The sequence below is a fragment of the Dermacentor andersoni genome, chromosome 2 (assembly GCF_023375885.2).
Source record: "Dermacentor andersoni chromosome 2, qqDerAnde1_hic_scaffold, whole genome shotgun sequence".
NCBI lineage: Eukaryota > Metazoa > Arthropoda > Arachnida > Ixodida > Ixodidae > Dermacentor > Dermacentor andersoni.
The window spans coordinates 241022379-241044115 of record NC_092815.1 but is presented as its reverse complement, the minus strand read 5'-3'; the positions used below and the strand labels follow the sequence as shown (position 1 = coordinate 241044115).

Sequence of the window (21737 nt, the reverse complement as noted above, 5' to 3'; positions counted from 1 at the left end):
GCAATTTTTAAAGCTTTCCTATTTGACCAATTTCTGTCAGGTAATTGAACAATAAATCCAAAACCCGTCGCTGTTTTGAAGGGCCGGGCATTGGACCTAAGATGCTCGGTAACGTTAACGGTTCGTGGCAAATCATGTCCATTTGGTGCTCAAAAAATTGTCTCTCGTCGCGGTACGCGGGGCATTCTAGTAATATGTGCTCAATTGTCTCTAAGTTGCGACAGTTATCACAGTATGGGTTAGTGGTAAGTCCTATGCGGTACAGATAATTGTTCGTGTATGCCACGTTCAGTCGGAGACGATGGTACAATGTCTCTAAGTGTCGAGGAAGTGGTCGTGGAATTTTCGGTCTCATTTCTGGGTCAATGTAACGTAGGAAGTTATCTTGGTGAAGCGGCTGATTCAAGATGCGGTCTTTTTCTTGATAGGCATATTTTTTTGCCATGTTTGAAGCATCGGCTTTTGTAAAATATGTTCTTTTGAACTTCGGTATTGGAGTCCATTTCTGGCGGCTTCGTCCGCTCTTTCATTTCCCGAAATGCTGGCATGGCCAGGTATCCACTGGAACTTTATGCAATGCCCAGCAATCTTAGCCCTGTGGTGAAGATAAGCAATGTCAAATGCTGCTGGTTGATTATTGCAACGCTTGTGCCTGTTCCAGATACTTTGTAGGGCTGCTTTTGAGTCTGTGAAAATCACCCATGTCTTTGGCAGCTGCTGTCGAAGTACATACACAAGGGCCTCCTTAATGCCATATAGCTCCGCTGAAGTAGATGATGTCGCTCGCTCAAGACGAAACGAGAATCGTTGCCCTGTAGAGGTTACAAAAAGTCCGCATGATGAACGATGTGGAGTTGTAGAGCCATCTGTGAAAATGTGCGTTGCGGCTGCGTATTCTTTGTGCATATATTCTAAAGCTATCTGATAAGTCGCTGCCTGAGGCATTTTCTTTTTCGCACTGATTCGAGGTATATATGGCACGATTTCCAGTGGGGACAGTGTCCATGGTGAAATGTTTCGCGGCATAATTTGTGACGCCTGAGCAGGAATCGAAATAGATATGCTTCCGACGGCCTGCCCAAAGCTAGATGTAGCACGGGTTCTGGAAATATCCTTTAAAAAGTGAGTCTTCGTATGAATGACGTGGCGGAGGTGTATCCGAAGTGTCTCCTGCGAACGTAGCACTTCCAGAGGCAGGCATCCAGCTTCTGCTATAGTCCCTGACCGGGACGACCCCTTCGGAAGGCCAAGACATACGCGAAGGCAGTTGTTTCGTGCTGCCTCGAGTTTTCTCTTGCTTGTGGGAGATATTTTGTGCAGGATCGGGAGGTAATATCGTAGTGTTCCGTCGACGTAGGCCTTATGGAGGAGCACCATTGATCTACAGTTGCTGCCCCACTGTGATCCGGCTAAAAATCGGAATACGTGCGACGCCGAGGAAATCTTCTCACTCAGTTTTTTCACTTGGGGCGACCATGTGAGGTTCCTATCGATCGTCACTCCAAGAAACCTTTGCGTCTTGACGTATGGAAGGGCACGACCACCCAACACTAGTGGGTATTTTTCCATACACCTCCGCGTGAAAGCCATGGCAACGCTTTTGTCGGGGGACAATTTCAGACCCCTTGGATTTAGGTAGGCCGATATATTTGCTAGCGCTCTCTGGAGGCGTTGTTGGGTGGTACTGCGGGAACGCGCCGCACTCCAAATGCAGATGTCGTCCGCATACAGTGTGATTTTGACGCCAGGGGGCAGGTTTCTTTTCAGATGGATGAGGACTAAATTAAATAATACCGAGCTTAACACAGCTCCTTGTGGCACTCCCTTCTCGACGGCATAAAGCGCCGTGGGGCCATCCGGGGTACACATGAAAAGTTGGCGTCCTTGAAGATAGTCTTCAATCCATGCGTAGAGCCGTCCTCCAAGACCAAGGGTTTCCAAAGCGTCAAGTATTGCTTTATGATAGACCGAATCATATGCTGCCTTAATGTCTAAAAATAATGCAGTAGGTATGTTTCCAGAGACCAATTCCTCTTCAATTGATGAGACCAAGGCAATGACATTATCAATTGCGGATCTATTTTGCCGGAAGCCATTCATTTCCTCCGGGTAAACTTAGATGCAGCAAGGGTAAAAGCAGACCAGTTCAGGCTGGCGCTTGCCAACAAACATGCAGCCTTAGAACAGAGAGATGAAGACCTAGAAGTAATGAAGGAAACTTGGGAGAGCTTGCCTACTGGAAGCCAGCCTAGTTACAGTTTCCTTCATTACTTCTAGGTCTTCATCTCTCTGTTCTAAGGCTGCATGTTTGTTGGCAAGCGCCAGCCTGAACTGGTCTGCTTTTACCCTTGCTGCATCTAAGTTGGCCTGTTTCTTCTTGACTAATTTTACTCTTTCTCTCTTCATATTGAGGTGAATCCTAGACCTCACTAACCTATTATCACTCTATTTTACCTCACCTCACACTTGCACATCCTGCACTATGCTGGGATTGGCACAAAATATGAAATCTATTTAATTTCTTGTTTCTCCATTTGGGCTTTTCCAGGTCCTCTTTCTGTTGCTATGCTTCCTGAAAAATGTTTATTATTCACAGCTTATTTCTTTCCGAAAATTCTACCAACATCTCTGCTCTAATGTTCCTCGAATCGATGCCTTAGTTGTCCATTGATTGTTCATCCACATGCTTTTTCTCCACTTTTGCATTGAAGTCGCCCATGACTACAGTATACCAAGTATTCAACGTTTTCATAAACATGTTCTATTTCTTCATCATCGTGACTGGAGGTTAGAGTGCAGGCTTGTACTCCCTTTATTCTGCACATCGTATTTAGTTTTATTAAGACTACTGCTACCCTCTCATTAATGCTAGGAATTCATCAAAGTTGCCCGCTATGTCCTTATGGATAAGGAATCCTACCCCATATTGCTTCATATCTGGGAGTCTATAGCAGAGTAGTGTAGCATAGTGGCCGTTAGTCAGCACTGTATAAACTTCACCAGTTCTTCTAACCTCACTAAGGTCAATGATATCCCACATAATGCCTGGTAGCCCACTGCTCTGTGAGTTGAAGCACATTCCATAAATGAAACAGCATGTACTGCACGTCGATTGCTGGCCCATCCACTTCAAGCTCATCAACTAGCAAGCAAGGTTTCTTAGACGAGCCACACACTGCAGGTTCTGCACACCTTTTTTCTGAAGGGCTTTCGCATACTGCCACCTTTGACAGGTACTAAGGAACATTCAGAAGAATGGTCGGTACTGCATCCGGTGAAGGCTTTTTACGTGGTATCCGTACTGGCTTTCCATCAATGACGTAAACATAAGTCTTGAAGTACTTACTTTTCTTCGAACCTGTAGCTCACACACAGCATCAGTCAGCTGCAGGGGCTTATCAGCACAGCGAAGGTTCTGATTACAAACACAGCGCCTTTCGTCGTCTTCAGGTACACGAAACAACTTTGGCATGTTCTTCACGCCACTATGGCCAGTTCTGCAACTGGGAGCGAAGCAGTTCTTCCGACGAGGCTTCATCATGTCACCTCATTGGTCCGATAAAAACTGCACACGAAGTAACAAATGCAAGCACAAAACACAGAACACAAATACGTGGACGAGTACAGGTGGTGGCCAATGCGTGTGTGTGGCGGTGGCATGGCAGGCCCCATGTGAAAGGCTCCATAACGCCGCCTCACGGCCGCAAAAATTTTCAGGATTTTCTGCTTCATGCGCGTACATTGCCCACACCTCCCCCTCGGCCCACTACCACTACTCTAGTACACTATGGTCTTAGCCATCGGGTTGCAATAATTTTGACTGGATTTCAACACTCAACTAGCCTCGAACTACATGCTAAAACTTAAAGTCGAACGAAATGTACGTTTGCCAGCGCGCACTCACTCCTGATCGACCCTGGTCAGACGCCTTGGGAGATTTCGCTTGGTATTGGACTACTGATAGTGCTTCAAAATGCGCAAGTTGGATGCGGCTACTATCCGTCGATCAAGCTGGTGCAGGACAAAGCCAGTAAGCACCACATAGCAAGGCTAGACTGCAGCATCTGAGCATGAGCTCCAGCCCTGTCATGGGCAAGGCAACTCACTAAAGTTCCATGTAGGTACAGACTGCCACACGTAGCGTAGATATCGATGCGACCACAATGAGTCCACTGGCTGAACGCACTGCGACTCGCTGAGGACAACTGAGTTTGGCGCATCATAGGCGCCAAAATCGCAAGTAGTGAGGTCTACGTGAACATCCAAAATCAAATTTGAACTGTGCACCCCGTAACGCTCAGTAGGTGTAGTGTTGTCGCTCCGCTGTAGCCTTCACCATAGAGTTTCATACAATTACTTGAGCGAATTTCGGCATTAGTGTCTATGGAAGCTGCAGGAGGGCAGTCCAGTCAGCATGGGAACAATGGGTGGTACATGGATTTGTCAAAACTTCATCCTTCTGGCTGTAAATGGCTTCTTGACATTGCAAGGTAATCAATATACTGCATTATAATCAATTAAATAAACATTATTAAACTTGTCCGATGGCAGGACTTGAACACAGGACCTCTAGCATAGAAGCCCAATATTGAAACAATTATGCCACGAACGCGTGGACAAGTGGAATCGCTGCAATTAGCAGCGACTATGCATGTTAGCAGAGTCTTTTTAACTTCTGCTTTAAATAAAATCGCAAATTTCTTTGAAATTTAGTGCAATTTAGGCCCAGATAAAGCGTGATAAACAAAGCCACAGGAACGTGTTAAGTCCCAAGCATGAAGAATAGACAAATCCATGTACTGCATCATTCCCATGGTGGCTGAATGATCACAGCACCACAGTTCCCTCTAGTAATTGTAGGAACCTCTGTGTTTTAAACCAAGTTGTCTAAACTGCCATTATAAGATGTTCTTCATTAAAGAAGACAACGGGCAGCAGAATAAGAAAAAATTATCCATAGTCTCGTCTTTTTCCACAAGTTCGTCACAGACAGGATGGCGCCACACCAGCCCTGTGATGGTAAAAGTTGAAGAGAGGTATCCAGCAACATAATAATGCTTCTTTTTTCTTTCTTGTCTTTTGTTGTTTACTGCGGCTCTGAAAAAATGAATGCGCGCATGTCTTGCCCTTCAATCACGCTTTCTGCTCATAAAGCATACATCTATATTCTGCCTCATTTATTTATTCATTGACTACCTGAAAAGTCCCATTTAAGGCGTTTACACGAGCCGTGAGTTTTCAATGATGTGCATGAAGTAAGCAAGCAACATTAGGTATTATCTGGCTCACTGAAACTATTAGGCCTATAGAAGTAGGCCCGTAGCCATTCAAACATTTGGCGCTCCAAGTTTGATGTAGTAGAGATAACACCTTTTCCGAGTGTTTGAGCTCGGAAAGTCAAGGAATAAAAAAGACGTCGTAGTGAGCTAAGAACATGGCCTCCGAGGTAGCACCTGTAACCTCAGAGGCCATGCGAAACTCAGTCTCATTTGTCCACGTCACCCCCCCCCCCCCCCCCAAAACCCGTTTTTATTTATTTACTGTTATAAACTTTATTAATAGCCTCGAGCGTTCGCTGCAATGCGACAATCCCCTTTGCTGACGCTCTCATGCAACTAATTTGAGTGAACTAGGGTTGCGCAGCTCATTCAGCGCGTCTGAAGGCGGGCGGCCGGTTTCTCCGTGACCGGTGGCGCTTAATTCCTCTCATTAAGACTTGTGAAGGGCGCTCTTCATTGTCTTTTTCGTGTTAGCGTACGTTGCGTTATCTATAGTTGCGATCCCTACCAGACCTTCGTGACCATCTTACACCGTGCGCTCGTCTAAATATTAGCAGCAACACCGCCATCGTGCGCATCGGATCAGATCAAATCGACATCGCCATCAGTGGAAACTGCAAGCAGTCGAGAGAAGCGCAAGGAGGGACATCTCAGCATCAATATTGAACGTCAGCTACGAGTGCGAAAAAACTTCGAGCACGAGGACGTTGAGATCGCCAAACAGAACCCGCGGCGGCGGACGATGGGTGGCCTGACGGCGCAGCACTTCTGCCTGAAGTGGAACCAGCATCACGGCAGCTTGGTGTCGGTGTACGAGGAGCTGCGTAGCCGCGACGCGTTTGTTGACGTGACGCTCGTCTGCGAGGAAGGCGTCAGCATGAAGGCGCACAAGCTGGTGCTGGCAGCGTGCAGCCCCTTCTTCGAGGCGCTGTTCGAACGCAACCCGTGCGCGCACCCGGTGGTCATCATGAGCCAGACGCGCGAGGCCGACCTGCGCACCCTGCTCGAGTTCATGTACCGGGGCGAAGTGAACGTCGCGCAGGACCATCTGCCGGCGCTGCTGCGTACGGCCGAGCTTCTCCAGGTACGCGGCTTAGCCGAGGTGGCCGGCGAGAACCCCTGCTCGGACGAAGGAGGGCACCCGTCGCAGGCGCAGCAGCCGGCGTCCAGCGGCGTCAGGGGTTCGGCCGCCCGGCTGCCCAAGCGCAAGCAGCGGACGCCGCCGCCGCCACCGTTGCAACAGCCCGCGGCACCGCGACACCACGACGAGCCGAGCGAGCCGCTGACTGCCGAGAGACCAGAGAGCCCCGAGCCGGCAGCCGCGGCGCCCAAGGCGCGACCGGCAGCCAAGCCGCCGGCACCCGCGAGCCGGCGCACTTTCGACCACTCGTACTCGGACGACAAGACCAACTGGGTGCCCGCCGTGGCCGTTCACCACCACCAACATCAGCGAGAGCCGCAGCCCCTGCTGCTGCCTCCGGCGGTCCCGCCGGACGGCGGCACGGCCGCCGCAGCGGACGACCGCCCGCCCGTGTGCAGTGTGTGCTCGCGCGTGTTCTCGACCAAGGGTAACTTGAAGCGGCACATGCTCATGCACCGGCCCTACCGGCACAAACACCAGTGCACGCTGTGCCTCAAGACGTTCAGCTGGCCCGGGGACCTGCGCACGCACCTGCGCGTCACGCACGGTCAGGGCCGCCTCAAGCCGCGCCAAATGGCCTTCCTGTTCACTTAGCCAACTCGCTGTGTGTGACAGTGCTGCTTCGGTGTGCGACGCCGTTCCGAACAGAGCGGGCCGATGCCCGGCACAGCGTTGTGCGTCGAGGCCGCCCTTCCACTGCCTCGGTGGCGTGGTGCTTATCCACGGATCGAGCACGACTGTGTTCACGAGCAGTGACTGCGGATGGGTACCCAGTCACTGCTCTCGCCGCTCGATGCCACAGTCCGAAATTCTCGGTGAATCACTTTTGGGAATAGTCTTGCGCAACGCGACATCCAGTGAGTCACCGCCGATCAACTCGCTCTGGAGTGATCAAACTAGAATACAATCCCGGGTTTTCATAGATCAAGTTTCCACTCCAACACTCTCAGCTGGAGGCTGTGCAGGTGCCGAGCCACAAAACGTAGCTTTGTGGCTCGACCTCCACAAGAAAAGAATAGCATGATGTTCCCTAACCCATTCTCAGCACAAAAGATGCAACTCTTTCAGTGTTTGGCAAATCAGACTTATGAGATTAAGCTGTGTGCGACAATGCAACTGTGCATGTTCTCTATGTAAAATTTTGAAGGAGTACTGACAAAAAAATGTTTGTCTGGTTTAATAAAGCAAGAAATGCTTTATTATACTCTACAGATGTCCCGTAATAACAGCATGAGACTTCAATTCCTCAGGCATGTACCAAATTCCGAACTATACCATCATTTAAGTGACAACTTCAAAACGTGAACTAAATGGAGCATGGCTGCAGGTGCGATGACTGGGGCTCCTCAGAAAACCAAAAGTGCTGGTTGGGAGTGGTGGAAAGTGGGAGTGACAAATGTGGAAGAGCGCCAAGTGAAAGAAGAAAAAAATGCTGGACGTGGTGCTTGCCCTGCTTTGGCGACGCAGCCACCATAGTATGGCTTGCAACCACACACCAGGCTGACTGACGCATGCATCAGCGGTTTTTGATACCGTGTTTCCATTACCTCCAATTCTTGTGATTCGAGGCCTTTGTCAACACACCCAGTGCCATTAAGTTTCACTCCTTTTGGCACGCGTTTTCAGCAAGTCACTTTACTAGGCGATATGAGTAACAATTTGGTGCACGTTCAAGGAATTCCGGTAGCATACTGTTTTTACCTATCTACAGCAAAATACAAAATTTATGTGCGAATAGTTCTTTAAGAATTAGTGCCAGAAACACTCAAGCAGGTCATAGCGAGCGCAGTAGGTACCACCGCTGCCTAGGTGATGGGAGACGCGATTATTTTCTATCGATGGAGGCTGCTGTAGGAGTCATTCCTTCCGAGCACATCTTGCATCATGGCCAGCCTGCTGCTGCCCAGACTTCTTGTGTGATCCAACACAGACTGCTGCTGCAAGCACTTACACATGTGTGACAACACGGTACACATTTGCACTGCAACAGGACTAGTGGCAAGACATGCCTGGTGCAAAGCGGGTTTGCAGAGAAGCAATGGCTGCAAAAAGCGCAATGTCAGGGTGTGCTGACATGGCAGGCCAGCAGTGGCTAGCCTGCCATTGTCTCAGCTGCACTGGATAGTGTTTCAGAGCAGCAGCCATGACCTTATCACTCCTCTGCTCTAGGAAGGGGTGACAGACAATGTACAGCAACCTGCAGTTTTATTCTAACATAAAAAAAAAAAGACTTAGCACTTAATATTGCTGCCACTGCTTTCACTCAGATTTTCAACATATATTGGTCTGCATTGCGATAACACATTGGGCATAGTCACATCTGGTCTTTGCAAAGGCAGTCCACGTTTCGACCACAAACTCACTTCTTTGAAGGCAGGGTGCACGTTTGATGTTGGTTTTAAGTTTTCCCCCACAAAGCAGGCAAGCAGAAATGGTGAATCCTTTACTGAATCGTGCAGGCCAAAAAATGCAAACTTGTTCTGATATTTAAATGAAAATAAAGCACTGGTAAGCACAAAGTCCTCATTAATAGTTGCTAGCATAAAAACAAAGTTTCAACGCTGCTTTGTGAGTGATAAGACATGCTGCTGGGCTACCGTGGTACGCTTGGCTACAAAGGCCAGCAATTGTTAAAGCCATACAGGGGGAGGGTGGAGGTATTCTGTAGGAGTCCACCTAGCGGACTGTCCATTTCGGCCGCTGCTGATTGGCAGGGGCTGCTCGTCTCCTCCTCTCTTGTACTGCTGCATCCAATCAGCAGCGGCCGAAATGGACAGTCCACTAGGTGGGCTCTTACAGAATACCCCTCTGCCCCCAGATGTTGCATTACTTGACCCAGTGGTGTGTACAGTAAAACAGGTGGTGGCTTTTAATCTTCTAGCAAAAGTACACGCACTCGCTTAAAGGAAGGAACCCATTTGTGATTCAGACGCATTTAATTAATGTGTGCATTAGAAAGTTCGCAATGCCTAGTCTGGACTGCAGTCCTCAATTTCAAGTTACAATCATAGGCAAAGAAAAAAATTCGCTCTATTCCAGAATCCCTGTTCAGTGTATACATTTGGTCAGGGTGGAACCTGCACAGGTTAGAATGGCTGCTGACAAATGAGCTCTCAGTCTTGTACCATTCATAACAAGGAAGTTACGTACTACAAGTTACGTACTACAAATTGTGGTCAGCTACATCAGTAGCACATATTATTAGTTTGCAGAATGCTTCGGTGCACTAAAATGAAGTACAACAATTAGGGATTAGGATGGCGACGTAAAGTATGAGTCCTGCTTCTCCTGCGGCCTGAACTGCCTACGAGATTTTCCTTAAACCAACTAGCCCAACTTCATGCTCCTGCCATTCACAATGTAACCCGCTGCCGGAAGTTCTATGCAGCCAATGCTAAATATTTGAGGTAGGGCGCCGTTGGTGTTTTTCGTGGAACCACAGAGAAAAAGTGGAGATGAATCGGGAGTAGTTAAAATTGGAGGTGTGCAAATGTTTCATGCTTTCTAATAACAACCTCAATATTGTCCTATTCGCTTAGGTCCTTAAATACTTGCTATTCAAGAACCTTAATATTTTTTTTTAATACTTTACATGACCGACTGTACATGATCAAACATTAATTGAAGCAAAAATGCAATAGCTTTCATCCCATCCACAACAGACACATATTAGAGCATGCTGCATCCTCAGACAGGCAGATTTTTTCCGCTAAGCACAATTCCTTGCATTAAAACATGTAGACACGGCATTCATAAGTGGGTATTGTTTGGTGCTATTTATAGACACAGCACCTGTGTCTTCTCATCGAATTAAGACAGAATACGTTTTATTGCAGCATACTTTGTACAATAGTGGCACTATCTGCCGCGGCCATTTGAACAAGACAAAACATGCTTTTTCTTTCATTCTGCTATCGCTGCAGACGGCACGCATTGATGGTTTGGTCGCAAAGGTGTACGCAGATATTAGCAGGCCTGTAAGGTTACTTTTCTGATAACGATAATGGTTTTATGATAATGCATGACTGTAAGCTGTGAAGAGCCCAAAGTTCATGAACAATCTGCTTAGTTGTTCCCGACGCTCCCTTTGTACTTTTAATAAAGCATGCTTTATAATGTCCGGTGTAATGGCAGCAACTTTATAATGTTATGAATACTAGGATGGAAAAATTGTTTGATATTAGAGGTGCAAAGTACAGCCAACAGCAAAAGTTTACGGGATGCGGTTTCCTCTTCAAATGTGAATTCCTGCACTGTTAAGGCATGACACTTCGTATTTAATGAATCACTGTGTAGGTGGCGAAGGCTACTACATGCTGGAACATTTTATTCAGTGCTGTGTGACCACGCTTCGCGAGAATTCAGCTTGGCAGATCCTGTGTCCCGTAAACTTTTGCGGTTGACTGTACATTATCCACGAATTATTATTCTATTCGTTTCTGGCACTATTCATATTCAAATTGGTCTCAAGAAACTGCTATTTGTACTCCCCTAGCCGAAACAAATGAACGCAGTACAGTTTTCACCTGGGAAGGTTCATCTCATTGAAGGTAGCATTCAAGGCTTAGAAGAGCTCAGAGTGATGTTGTTGACAACATGACTATACACATCCGGCTTACAATAGCTACTAAGGGCAGTTATAGTGAGGATAGCACTGTGCTACCATGAGTAGTTGGTAGGCGATTGCCTCTGTGATATGCTATGCTGCTGGGAATCTAGCAGTAAATGTGGCCCATTCATTCATTCAATAGATTGTTTGTGCATGCAGAAAACTCTGTACTTGTGTTCTGCACGACTACATTGTTCAAGATGCAGCGTAAAATGCAGGAACATTGTGCTACTGGAATACAATGCATGTGAGTCTAAGGGCTTTGCGCTATGACCGTGTGGCCAGGAAGATGCAACGCATAGTCAACAGGGTTCTTCTGTGCATGGAATGCCAGGCAAAGAACTGATTTACTGTTGTGGCTTCTCAATGTCGACAAGAAAACGAACAAAACCAAACGTCTTGATGGCAAGCCACAATTATTTCAAGTAGGGTGGTTTGCTGGGTAAGCTAGTGCGTAGCGAAGGCACGATTGTCCGAGCACGGTGAATAAGACACGAACACAAGCAGGAGGAGGACATGGAACAAACAGTTCAAAGAATGTATTCCTCATCATTTTCAGACATTGCCTGGTGCTTAGATCATGCAGTCACGATCGTCGTATCTAAGAAATGTTACAACCATGTAAGCCACAAATACAGCATGAATTTCTAGCAAAAGCGGCTGATCTCATCATCACCTGAGCTGGTAAATCACGACAGCAGATTCAGCTTTAGAGTTGCAGGTTGAGAGGCAATAACATCTGGAAGGATGTGCTACGTGCATGCACAGTCTGGTCACTGAGCTGTGTTTCATTTGTATGCTTTAAAGAAGCCCACGTACATACTATCACTTGTTTTGCGCCACTCCTGCTTGTCTCAACTTTTTCTATTCCACACGTGCTCACTGTTCCTAGACGTCCTTCATGCACACACTGGTGTCACTTCGGTATAAGCATGGATGCTTGGTTGTCAACTCCGCGACATGTAACAAAAGCAAAGAAAAAAAGAAGGGCCTGGTGGCCCTTGTGATGTCATTTTCTTGCGTAAGTGCTTGACTTCAATAAGAGAAAAGGAATGGGAAAAGTGTTGCCTACGGGAGAGAATGTCTGTGCAGTGGGAATCGCTCTTGCCTCAGGCCAGCATTGTCATAAGTGGCATAGCCAGGGAGGGGGGCACACCAGGCACATGCCTCCCTCCCTGAAATAAATGTCTTGCTAGGTCACTGACTGTCTTGCAAAATTTCATATCTCTTTGTATTTCTATTACTACTGTACTGAATGCTTTTGAAGACTAAATTCCCAGAGGAGAATGCTTCTTGCCGTGTTTACAATATCCAGTACATGATAAGGGGACACTTGGACAACAGGAAAGGACACTGGGGAAGATGCTTAGGAACTTACAAGGAGGGATGGAATGAAAAGAACTATGTGGCTAACAATTCAGAGAACTATCTTCTTATCTGGTAATATCAAGTACACAGATAGCTGGCAGTTTTGAGACCAAGAGGAATACAGTCGAATTCCTTTATATGAAGTGCTTGGGGCCTCCAAAATCATTTGTTATACACATCACTTCGTTGTAAAGGTCATGCACCACACAATAAAACCGGGGCAGAACTATTCCTTCTTTACCTAGGTCATCTCGTTGAAGAGGCGCTCGACTGTAAATAGAAGCGGCCAGGTCTGTAGGGAATAGATGGTGGTCTATTGGAGTAGCAGAATGGGTGTCGCGCGAAGGTTAAGTCAGCGGCAGTAGACGATTAGATGGAGTTCAGGAAATTTGCAGGCATAGAATGAAGTGAGCTAACACAAGAGTGGGGCAGCAGAAGGTCACTGGGGGAAAGGCTTTTGTGGTGCACTGGACATAAATTAAGGTGATGCCAAATACAACATCCACATGGGCCAGGAGAGTAAAATATTAGGTAGATGGAAGATTATACATTTGCCAATAGAGGCAATGTTTACAAAAAGCGAAGGCTTAGTGCCAAAAACTACGTAAAAACAAGACAGATGACACCACCACCTTGGGATGCTTGCACCACAACTGTATTCTTGACCAATTATTTTTAGAGCGGTTTCATGATGCAGTATTATGCCTTACTAAAGTGCTGGACAATCTATACATGTGCTTGGAATTAAGCAGCATGAAATTAGTGATGGGTAGTCTGCCATTTTTTTGATCACATTTGCTGCTTTGGTTCATTGTGCTCTAAAAGGGATATATACGTGAAACTGATTATCAATGATACATCCATGATGACTAGAAATGTATCAAAGGCTAGTTAAACTCTCAAGAAAAAAAATGATTGTGCTGCACATACAACTTGACTCAGACACGTATGTCTTGTTGCACAGGGACCAAAATGCAGCAACAGCCACATACTTCAAGGGACGTGCTACTTTGATTCTCTCTGCCTATAGGTCACCTGCCTCTATGGAGAAATGCATAATGGGTTCTGGAGAGATTCATCTGTTGCATGTCTAGACAAAGGTAGCCATTTCCCTTTGGTGTTCCTTTAACCAGACTGCTGTTCCAGCAATGGGTGCAGTATGTAGGAAGTAGTGACATCCATGCACTGTTTTCGATAAAATCTTTGACAAGTGCTATGGCCTAGGCAGCACATGGACACCTTCTCCATTGTCAGCACCTGTGCAACTTGTGCTCTAGTTACCCTAACCATGGTTATGACTACAGTTAAACTCCCATCGAAATCCTAACTGTAGTTATTTAAATAACTACAGTAACTTTACATTCAAGCGTGGTTTAGCTTATCACCTAACAATGAATTACAGCAGCAGGCTGTAATTGAAGTTCAACCCAACCATGGTTATTGTATCCATGAAACTGGTACTAGTGGAGGAAGTACCTTGGAAGGGCCAGAGATTGGTCTAGTTCATGTGCTTTGAAAAACCCGAGCAAGCAAAGTACCCTTCATTTTGTCTTCACTTGTGTTGTGTTGTGTTATGCCAGCTCAGGCTTTTCGAAAAGAAGTTCCGTGTACAAAGAAAGGCAGGCTTGACAAGATTACCTTCAGCTACACTGGCCACAATGAAATGTCTACCAAATGAACAATATGGAGCAATGCATCTTTGTGTCATGTTCAGAGTGCCATCAAATCCAAGAAAGGCAGATGTGGCCTATGTTCAGAGCCTCTGTATGTTTCTGTAAGCACCAACAGTGTATTCCTGAAAGGAGCTTTGTTTCAGATAGCCTAGCTGGACACGGCATCCAGGCACCCAAGGACAGCAATGACCACTACAACCACAGCCTTTCAGCCACATTTGCAGATTGAGCAGTGTTCGCGGGGCAGATAATGTGACTTCACAATGGAACAATCCAATGTTTGCAGCGATGTGCAGTGCACAGGTGGGCACAAATCACTTCAGGCAAAGCATTCTACTAATGCACAGATATGTTACAATTGTTCCTGCTCCGCCTGTGATAAACATGTACAACCACTGCCAGGCATTTCGCGCACCTTGTGATCATGTGACAGAAAATTGTACTGGTGGCCAGTTGAGAGCCGAGGTGCACATGTTTTGTGCTATTAGATGGCATCTAGCAACAGAGAATGAGTTGCCACTATAGAAAATGCTGCGTCTGCTATTCACACTGATGGTCCAGTTTCAGCATTGTATTTTTCACACCTGAAAGAAAAGGCAAAGGATAAAGAGGCCGGTAGACCTGCAACCTTGGCCATTCACGCTGATTTACTCGCATCCTGGGTGTGCAAGTACTGTGTAGCTCTGTGCCCAGTGTCGAACTTCTGGTGTGCATGCCGAATGAAGCAAGGTGTATGTGAAGTAGTCTGATGGTGTTTCTGGAGATCTTGCATATATGTATGTATTTAAATCCTGCCATGCAACAATGTGATATTCTTCTGTACACTTTCTCACGAGTGCTCATTACTGTTTGTACATAGCTTTCAAAGACAGCCACATTCACACATCAGCCCATCTTGCACACATTTTGCACCAATTACTTAGTGTGGTGTGGGCATGTCGTGGCTTTTGTGGCTGTGTTGCACATTTACAAGCCTAAACCTATGTAGCTTCCACAGTTGCGTACAGCAGGGCTCGTCTTGCAAGCACTCTGAGAGACCCGACTTGAGCTGTTTGCTTGACTCAAATATATGAATGAAGCTAGATGTGTCACTGAAGCCGGTGCTTGTTCTTTTTCTTTAGGTAGACCATAAACCACTGAGATAAAAAGTAGTTCTACAATAGGGATTACGGGCATTCTTCCCAAGAAGCTTTTGGAAGAGGTGAATTGGCAAGCCTAGCATTTCTAAGTAACCAAGTGCAGGTGTGCCTTCACCATTATATTCTATTGAGTCAAACACTCATCTAACATGACTACCTACAAAGTCAATCAGCCATACAAGCTCACATGAGCATTTCACACAGTGCTGCTTCCTACCTTTTTCTTTCATGTGTCACTTGAAAAAGCCTTCACAACCAGTTCTTGATGCTAGCACTGCATCTTCTCACTTCACACACACACACTTCTCATCCACAATAAATGATCGTGGGGTGCATGCTACCGAGAGAAGTTGCGAACACATCCGCTCAACATGTAAAAACATTTTCTTTACCAATGTAGACACTCCAAGTGTGTGCAAGTTGCTGAGGTGCCTCAGTACCATCTGTCATCAAGAGTATTAACAGCCTTTGACTGAATCCACACCGCCTCACCATGACCTTGGGTCATAGAAGTGTTCAAATACCTTTTTCTTCTTGTGCTACATACAACAGGAACGTGCCAACAGACATGAAATACAGACCCTTACTAGAATGGCAACCAAATTACAGTCGAACCCACTTATAACGATACTGGTTTTAACAATATAGTTTAACAATAACAACAAATTTGAGCCGCTGCACGATGGGCCGCTGCTCCAACCGCTGCCGCGTGCTCATTTGCCAGCCATCTCCGCATGGCTCTCGCCTGTTGCCCTTCCACCCCTCCGAACACAAATGGGCTGCACCCATAGCTCTACACCACCCCACCCTCCGAAACACGAATGGACTGTGCCAACTGCGCCGCTCACAGATTGCTCGATTGCTCACATGCTGCTCGCTGGCTCCTCATTCAGTGCAGTTCTGCAAACAGCTTAATCGTGCGCGTCCGTCTTTGTTGGTTGCGTCGAAATCATTCCTGGCCACACGGTTTCTCAGCCTCGCTTGACTCGCTGCTGAAAGGGAAGATGGCTGATCTGCCCACAGATCATCGGCATTGCACATTGTTGCCGGTGAAAAGAAAGCGCACGGCTATAGGTTTGGAAACTGTAAGTGCTTCTAACCAATGCGACGATCGTCGCGAACGTGCTTGCATCAGATGGCAACAACGGCAGCGATGACGCGGTAGGGCAGGCTACCTCAATGTTGTCCTCACAGGAGCCCTGGCAGATGATTTTGTCCCCCCAGGGCTTCGTTTTCGCGAGAAACCTTCCACTGCACTACGTGGAGCACCTGGATGCCTTGGAGAAGGATGTCGGCAAGCTTCGCGTAAAGCATTCAAGGCTGACGGACGTAGCCTAGTCTCGTGCAAGCTAGTGAGAAGTATGTGTACATGGCGAGATGCTTCTGGCGATCTCTCTTAAGCGTTTCTTCTGGATTTCTCAAGCTGACAGGCTGCCGCGGCAGCCTTCTCACAATCTTTAATTAAAAGGCCCCCTTTGTGGCCACCAAAGCGATGCCTCGGCGATGTTCTCATATCGCTTGCAATCCGTGACACCTCTTTGCAGTTATAGCAGTGCCATTCTTTAATGCCGACAGCGGTGGCTTGTTATACGCGATTGGAGCACCCAGGAAGCATTTAAACGAATGAACATAATCAGCAGATGGATGGAGGAAGGTGGTGGGGAGGGGCAATGGCTTCCCCGCCATTATAGTTTTCTCACATCAGCTCTGCCATTCCCCTATTTTGATTTTTTTCGTGCAACCCGGTTATAACAATTATCAGTTATAACAACAGAATTTTCGTGGCACTTGAATATTGTTATAAGTGGATAGACTGTACATATATCCCTCTCTATTGCCCCTTAGATGTCAAACCACGTAGTCAAAATAGAAAAAAAGCAACAGACTTCAGTAACTCTGCTTCCCTCAAGTCTGTGACTGCAAACTGCCGTTACGAGCCCCCAACTCCACAACATGCTTAGACACGAAAACCAAGCTCCTGTATGTCACGGACACCATAATGCAAACAAGCCAAACCCTCTACCTCATTATCTGCAGCACATTGTTCCACATGCCTCCAGGAATCCCCATAGTTCTGAGTTCAGTGATGTCCCTTTTTGAACTGCACAGGTGCTCTGCCAAAGGCTCTAACTTTCAAGCAATCTTTTTGCATCTTATTCCTTAAATATGCCAAGTAATGTTTCAAGGCTGCACTGTATTAAATGTGATTCGTTACTATAGCCTTGCAGTATTCTTTGCTGTACCTCGTACAAACTCTTTGCTTCACACACGCACAGAAATAGAAGTTTGCCACGATATTAATTTTGCTCATTCCGGACATTTTCCAATATGGAAGGACTATTAAACGATACAAGCATTATGTGATTGCTTGTGCAAAGCACCGTGGCGTGTGGTTAGAATGCTTGGCTCGAAACCCCATGACCAGGTACACCTGTTTGGATGTTCACTCAACATAAGTGCGTTTCTGAAAAAAATTCTTGCCTCCTTGAACAGCAATGCTACATGCATACTCCCTGTTGTGTCACATTAGCAATTCATGTCAAGACACACTGTCCAGGTGCCCAACTTATAGCTGCATTGTTTACTGCACCAAAACAAAAGCAGGTGCCAAGAGCATCCACTATAGTTGCAAAGAGCAGGGCTTGTGTGCACCTTGAAAGAGCAGTAATTTTTTATGCTTTGCCAAATTTATCTTTGCACTGCTTTTGCTGCAAGAAGTAAACCATCAAGAAATCTATGCATTATGTTAACTTCTATACTGCTGCGATAGACAAATCAATGCTTGGAATACTGGGACATCAGAGGAATTCATTGCATGCCAAGCTATCAAAGGAACGTTGCAGGCATTGAAAAGAGGAGTGTGCTGTTGCTTTTGTGGGCTCTCCACAATACACGGTGCTGCAATCTTGAAAACATATGATTGTTAATAAGTCCTCCTTGTGTCAGGGTGGCTTGTTCAAAATGTTGAACCATGTTCCTTTCCTTCGTTTTTAATTTGGAAGCATGCCTTGAAAAACATACTTCTCACAGGCTCATGTAGAGCAGACCTTGAAGTGCACTGGCACACAGACAAAAGGATAAAAAAAAACAAAGAAAGCAGACAAGACAGCGGTTCTGAAAGGAAGCATTGTCCTGTCTACTTTTTTGTAACCTTTTACCTGTGTGCCGATGCGTTTCGAGATCTGTTTAACATGAACTTTAACCAACTAGCCAGACTCACCACCTTGTCACACGGGCTCGCTGGAAAACCTCACAATGAGAACAATAGTGTAGGCAAGGAGTTACCGCTTAATCTGTTGCACCTCGCCTGATGCAGGGAATTGGTACGGAACATATGGCGGTAGCTCTTTTTCTCTCTCTCTGTCTCTCTTTGTGATGAATGCACTGTTATTCGCAGTAACAAAACTGGACAAAGCACAGACCACACATCGCACCCTGTGTGGTATATGTGCTTCGTCCCTCTGAATAACAGCACATTTACCCCAAGATGTATTTGGCCCCAATTGCAGCTCTACTTCCGATATCTATTGGCATGTCGTAGAAAGAGTGCATGCACAGTTATCTTTCGTGCCACAATCCATTTCTCACCCAGCGAGCCTTCTTGAGGGCACTGCTTTTTAGTGCGGGTCAGTGTGTAATCATGTGGTATTCTTCTTTTGCGGGTTTTCTTTTTCAGCAAAATAACCTTAATAGCCTGAGTCATCGCCTACCCCCCATTTAGGCAAAAGATCAATTATGTCAAAACCACCGAGTCAACGCCCACCCCTATAGAACATACAGCGCAGCCCGCAAAATTTGCAGAAATATCCTCCTAAATGTCGTGACCGGAAGAAAATAAGAAAGAAAGAAGAAGGAAAAAACAAGACAGAAAGAAACTGTTTTGTTGACGCACCTAGCCAGATGCAGTTGTGTGCAACAGGTGGTGCTTTCTTTCAAAAGGGGTCTACTTAAGCTGCAGTCTTGCAGTCTGTGTTCCCACTGTCACTGCCAGTGATGTTGCTGCCTTTTTATACACGACGAGAAACAGTTACACAGTCGAGAAGAAAGTGGAGGTCAATGAATGTTACCGGAATCATGACATCAACATCATTTCAACGCGGACTGCAAGCGTGTGCAGGAGCTAGACTTGAACTTCGAAGCGCTGCTGCAAGAGTGCCACAAAAATAGGACATATAGGCGCACCATCCACAGTGGCCCTGCAGTCTTCAGCGAAGAAGTCAACGAGGGACTGATGAATTTCCTAACAGAAAGAGCAGCGGGATGAACGGTAAGCTACTGGAGCCTTCAAGAGCATGCGACATAGCTTGCCGGGGAGATGGGCCTCAGTAACTGTGAGGCCTCCCACCAGTACCTCTCCCGATGAAAGAAGCGGTTCAACGTTTCACTGCGTGCTGCCACCAGTGACAGCCTAAAGTTTCCAGTGGACTACACAGAGGGGAGCGCCGCCTTCTGAAGTGTTGTGCATATGTTTCGACGTTGGAATGAATGTGATGTTTCCTTTGAGGGTGTTGATGAGGACGACAAGTAAATAAAGGTTTTCTCGAACGTCAAACACAAGCTTTTTCTTTCAGTTCATCCATGAAAGCCGTTCGTGGCTTGTCACGCTCGGTTTAGGTCGAGCGGTATGTCATCCGTCCCGCCCAGATAGCCACCACTGTGTACACATCACACACACATACAGCAGTTTTAACACAATAGCGTTAAGAGCCCCGTGTCGAAAAAAATCCCGTGTCGCAAAAAATCCAGTGTCGGCGCCTTGCGTCGGATGTCGTTTCATGAAAAATCGTTCCAAACCACAACCACGCAGGTCCTCCACATGGCGCAGAGGCATTACTGAACTAATTGAATTCCTCAAAGTAAAATGCGTCAGAAAAATCTTATACAACATACAGACATGATAGCGTCGGATTATAATTCGAATATGCCAGAAAACATAATTCTGTTACGCAGAAACTCGAACACAAACCCCCTTTTCCAGTGTTTCTACCATTCATGGAGTGATGCAGCTCACTCAGTTCCTTGCACCAACAGCATCCAGATGGCGCTCACCTCTGCGCATTCACAAGAAAGCTGCAGTTGCCAGGAAACATGACAAGCACACCGGGATCTTTGAATGCACGCTATCACGTTCATTCTTAAAGGTCAAGGTTAAGCATCCTCCAAATTTTGTTTGCTCACAACGCACTTCCTTATCTGCTTTTAGCACTCGTCACCTTGCTAGTTTGTGACTCGGATACCTCCCTCCCTTCTTTCTTTCAGGGTACAAAATAACATCCCATGATAAAGATTTAGTGTATCTCTTGTTAAGCCATGGTAGATGCTAACAAAAAATTTATATTTTCTAGCATTTTCCAATTTTTTTGTTTAGTCCCCAAGACATGGCTCACCCAACTTATTTTATCAATTTCAGGTGGGGCGGTTGGGGGGATGACTCGGTATATTACAGTAGACAAGCAGACAAACATCCCAATTTGAGCTTTTGCATAACTGTCTACAACTTATTAATTGACATCTTGTCTATTAGGACAGTAATTCTCTAGTTATATTGTTACATTGCCATGACGATGAAGAACGAAGCAGTGGCAAAATTGTCAGTCACTAATCTAACGCTTTATTGGGCAAACTTGTGACTAGAAAAACAAGTGACACTCAAAGCACAACGATACTGGCGAGCACAGTTGTCAGTCAATGAAATCTGATTTTATAATTTACTGGTCATACATTGCAGTGCGATTGATGGCGCTCTCATATAATATAGTTACGGTGGAAAAAGAGGACAAGGTTGTCGACGGTGAAGATGACGAAATGGCGACAGCCTCTCGGGATTCTCGGCTGCTGTTTATATATGCCTTGTAAATACACCGTGTAAATAGTTTTATACCTGTGACATTTTGGTGGATGTGCGGGGTACGCATCTTCGCCACGGAGCTCCACAGCGGACATCTCACCCAGCCTGGGACCATGCTTCCAGTGGAAGGCACTGCAGCTGCATTGCAAACTACGCATACCCAGTACGTTGCTCTACCTCAGCTGCGAGACCCCGGCAAGTTCACCGGCATTGATGGTATTGACGTAGAAGAATGGTTGAAGATGTATGAGCGCGTCAGTAAGGTGAGCAGGTGGGATCCAACCATAATGCTGGCCAATGTCGTGTTCTACCTCGACAGAACACTGCAAACATGGTTTTACACACATGAGGAAGAGCTAACCAGCTGGGACTTGTTCAAATAAAAGCTGTCCGACATTTTTGGCAATCCGACCGGTCGACAACTAGCCGCCAAGCAACAACTCACCACGTGTGCCCAAACTGTTAACGAGTCATATGTCTCGTACATTCAGGACGTCCTCGCCCTCTGTCATAAAATCGTCCATGCCAGAGGTGGACAAGGTTTTACACATTATCAAAGGCATCGCAGAACGACGCATTCAACCTTCTGGTCTTTAGAAACTTATCGACTGTCGACGCCATCATGAAGGAATGCCATCGTTTTGAGCAGGCGAAGAGTCGCCGCATATACAATCAGTTTA

The 21737-nt window shown here is 46.3% G+C and overlaps 2 protein-coding genes across 3 annotated transcripts in view; one reads left to right on the top strand and one right to left on the bottom strand.

The window, feature by feature from the left end:
* The window catches only part of Bcs1 (mitochondrial chaperone BCS1), a 95791-nt gene that overhangs the window by 20246 nt on the left and 53808 nt on the right, over positions 1-21737 (bottom strand). The window lies entirely within an intron of this gene.
* Positions 5754-14892, top strand: LOC126539886 (uncharacterized). The gene has a single exon (XM_055075685.1). It carries the CDS (start codon positions 6022-6024, stop codon positions 7012-7014), a length of 993 nt encoding a protein of 330 aa, XP_054931660.1. The 5' UTR covers positions 5754-6021; the 3' UTR covers positions 7015-14892.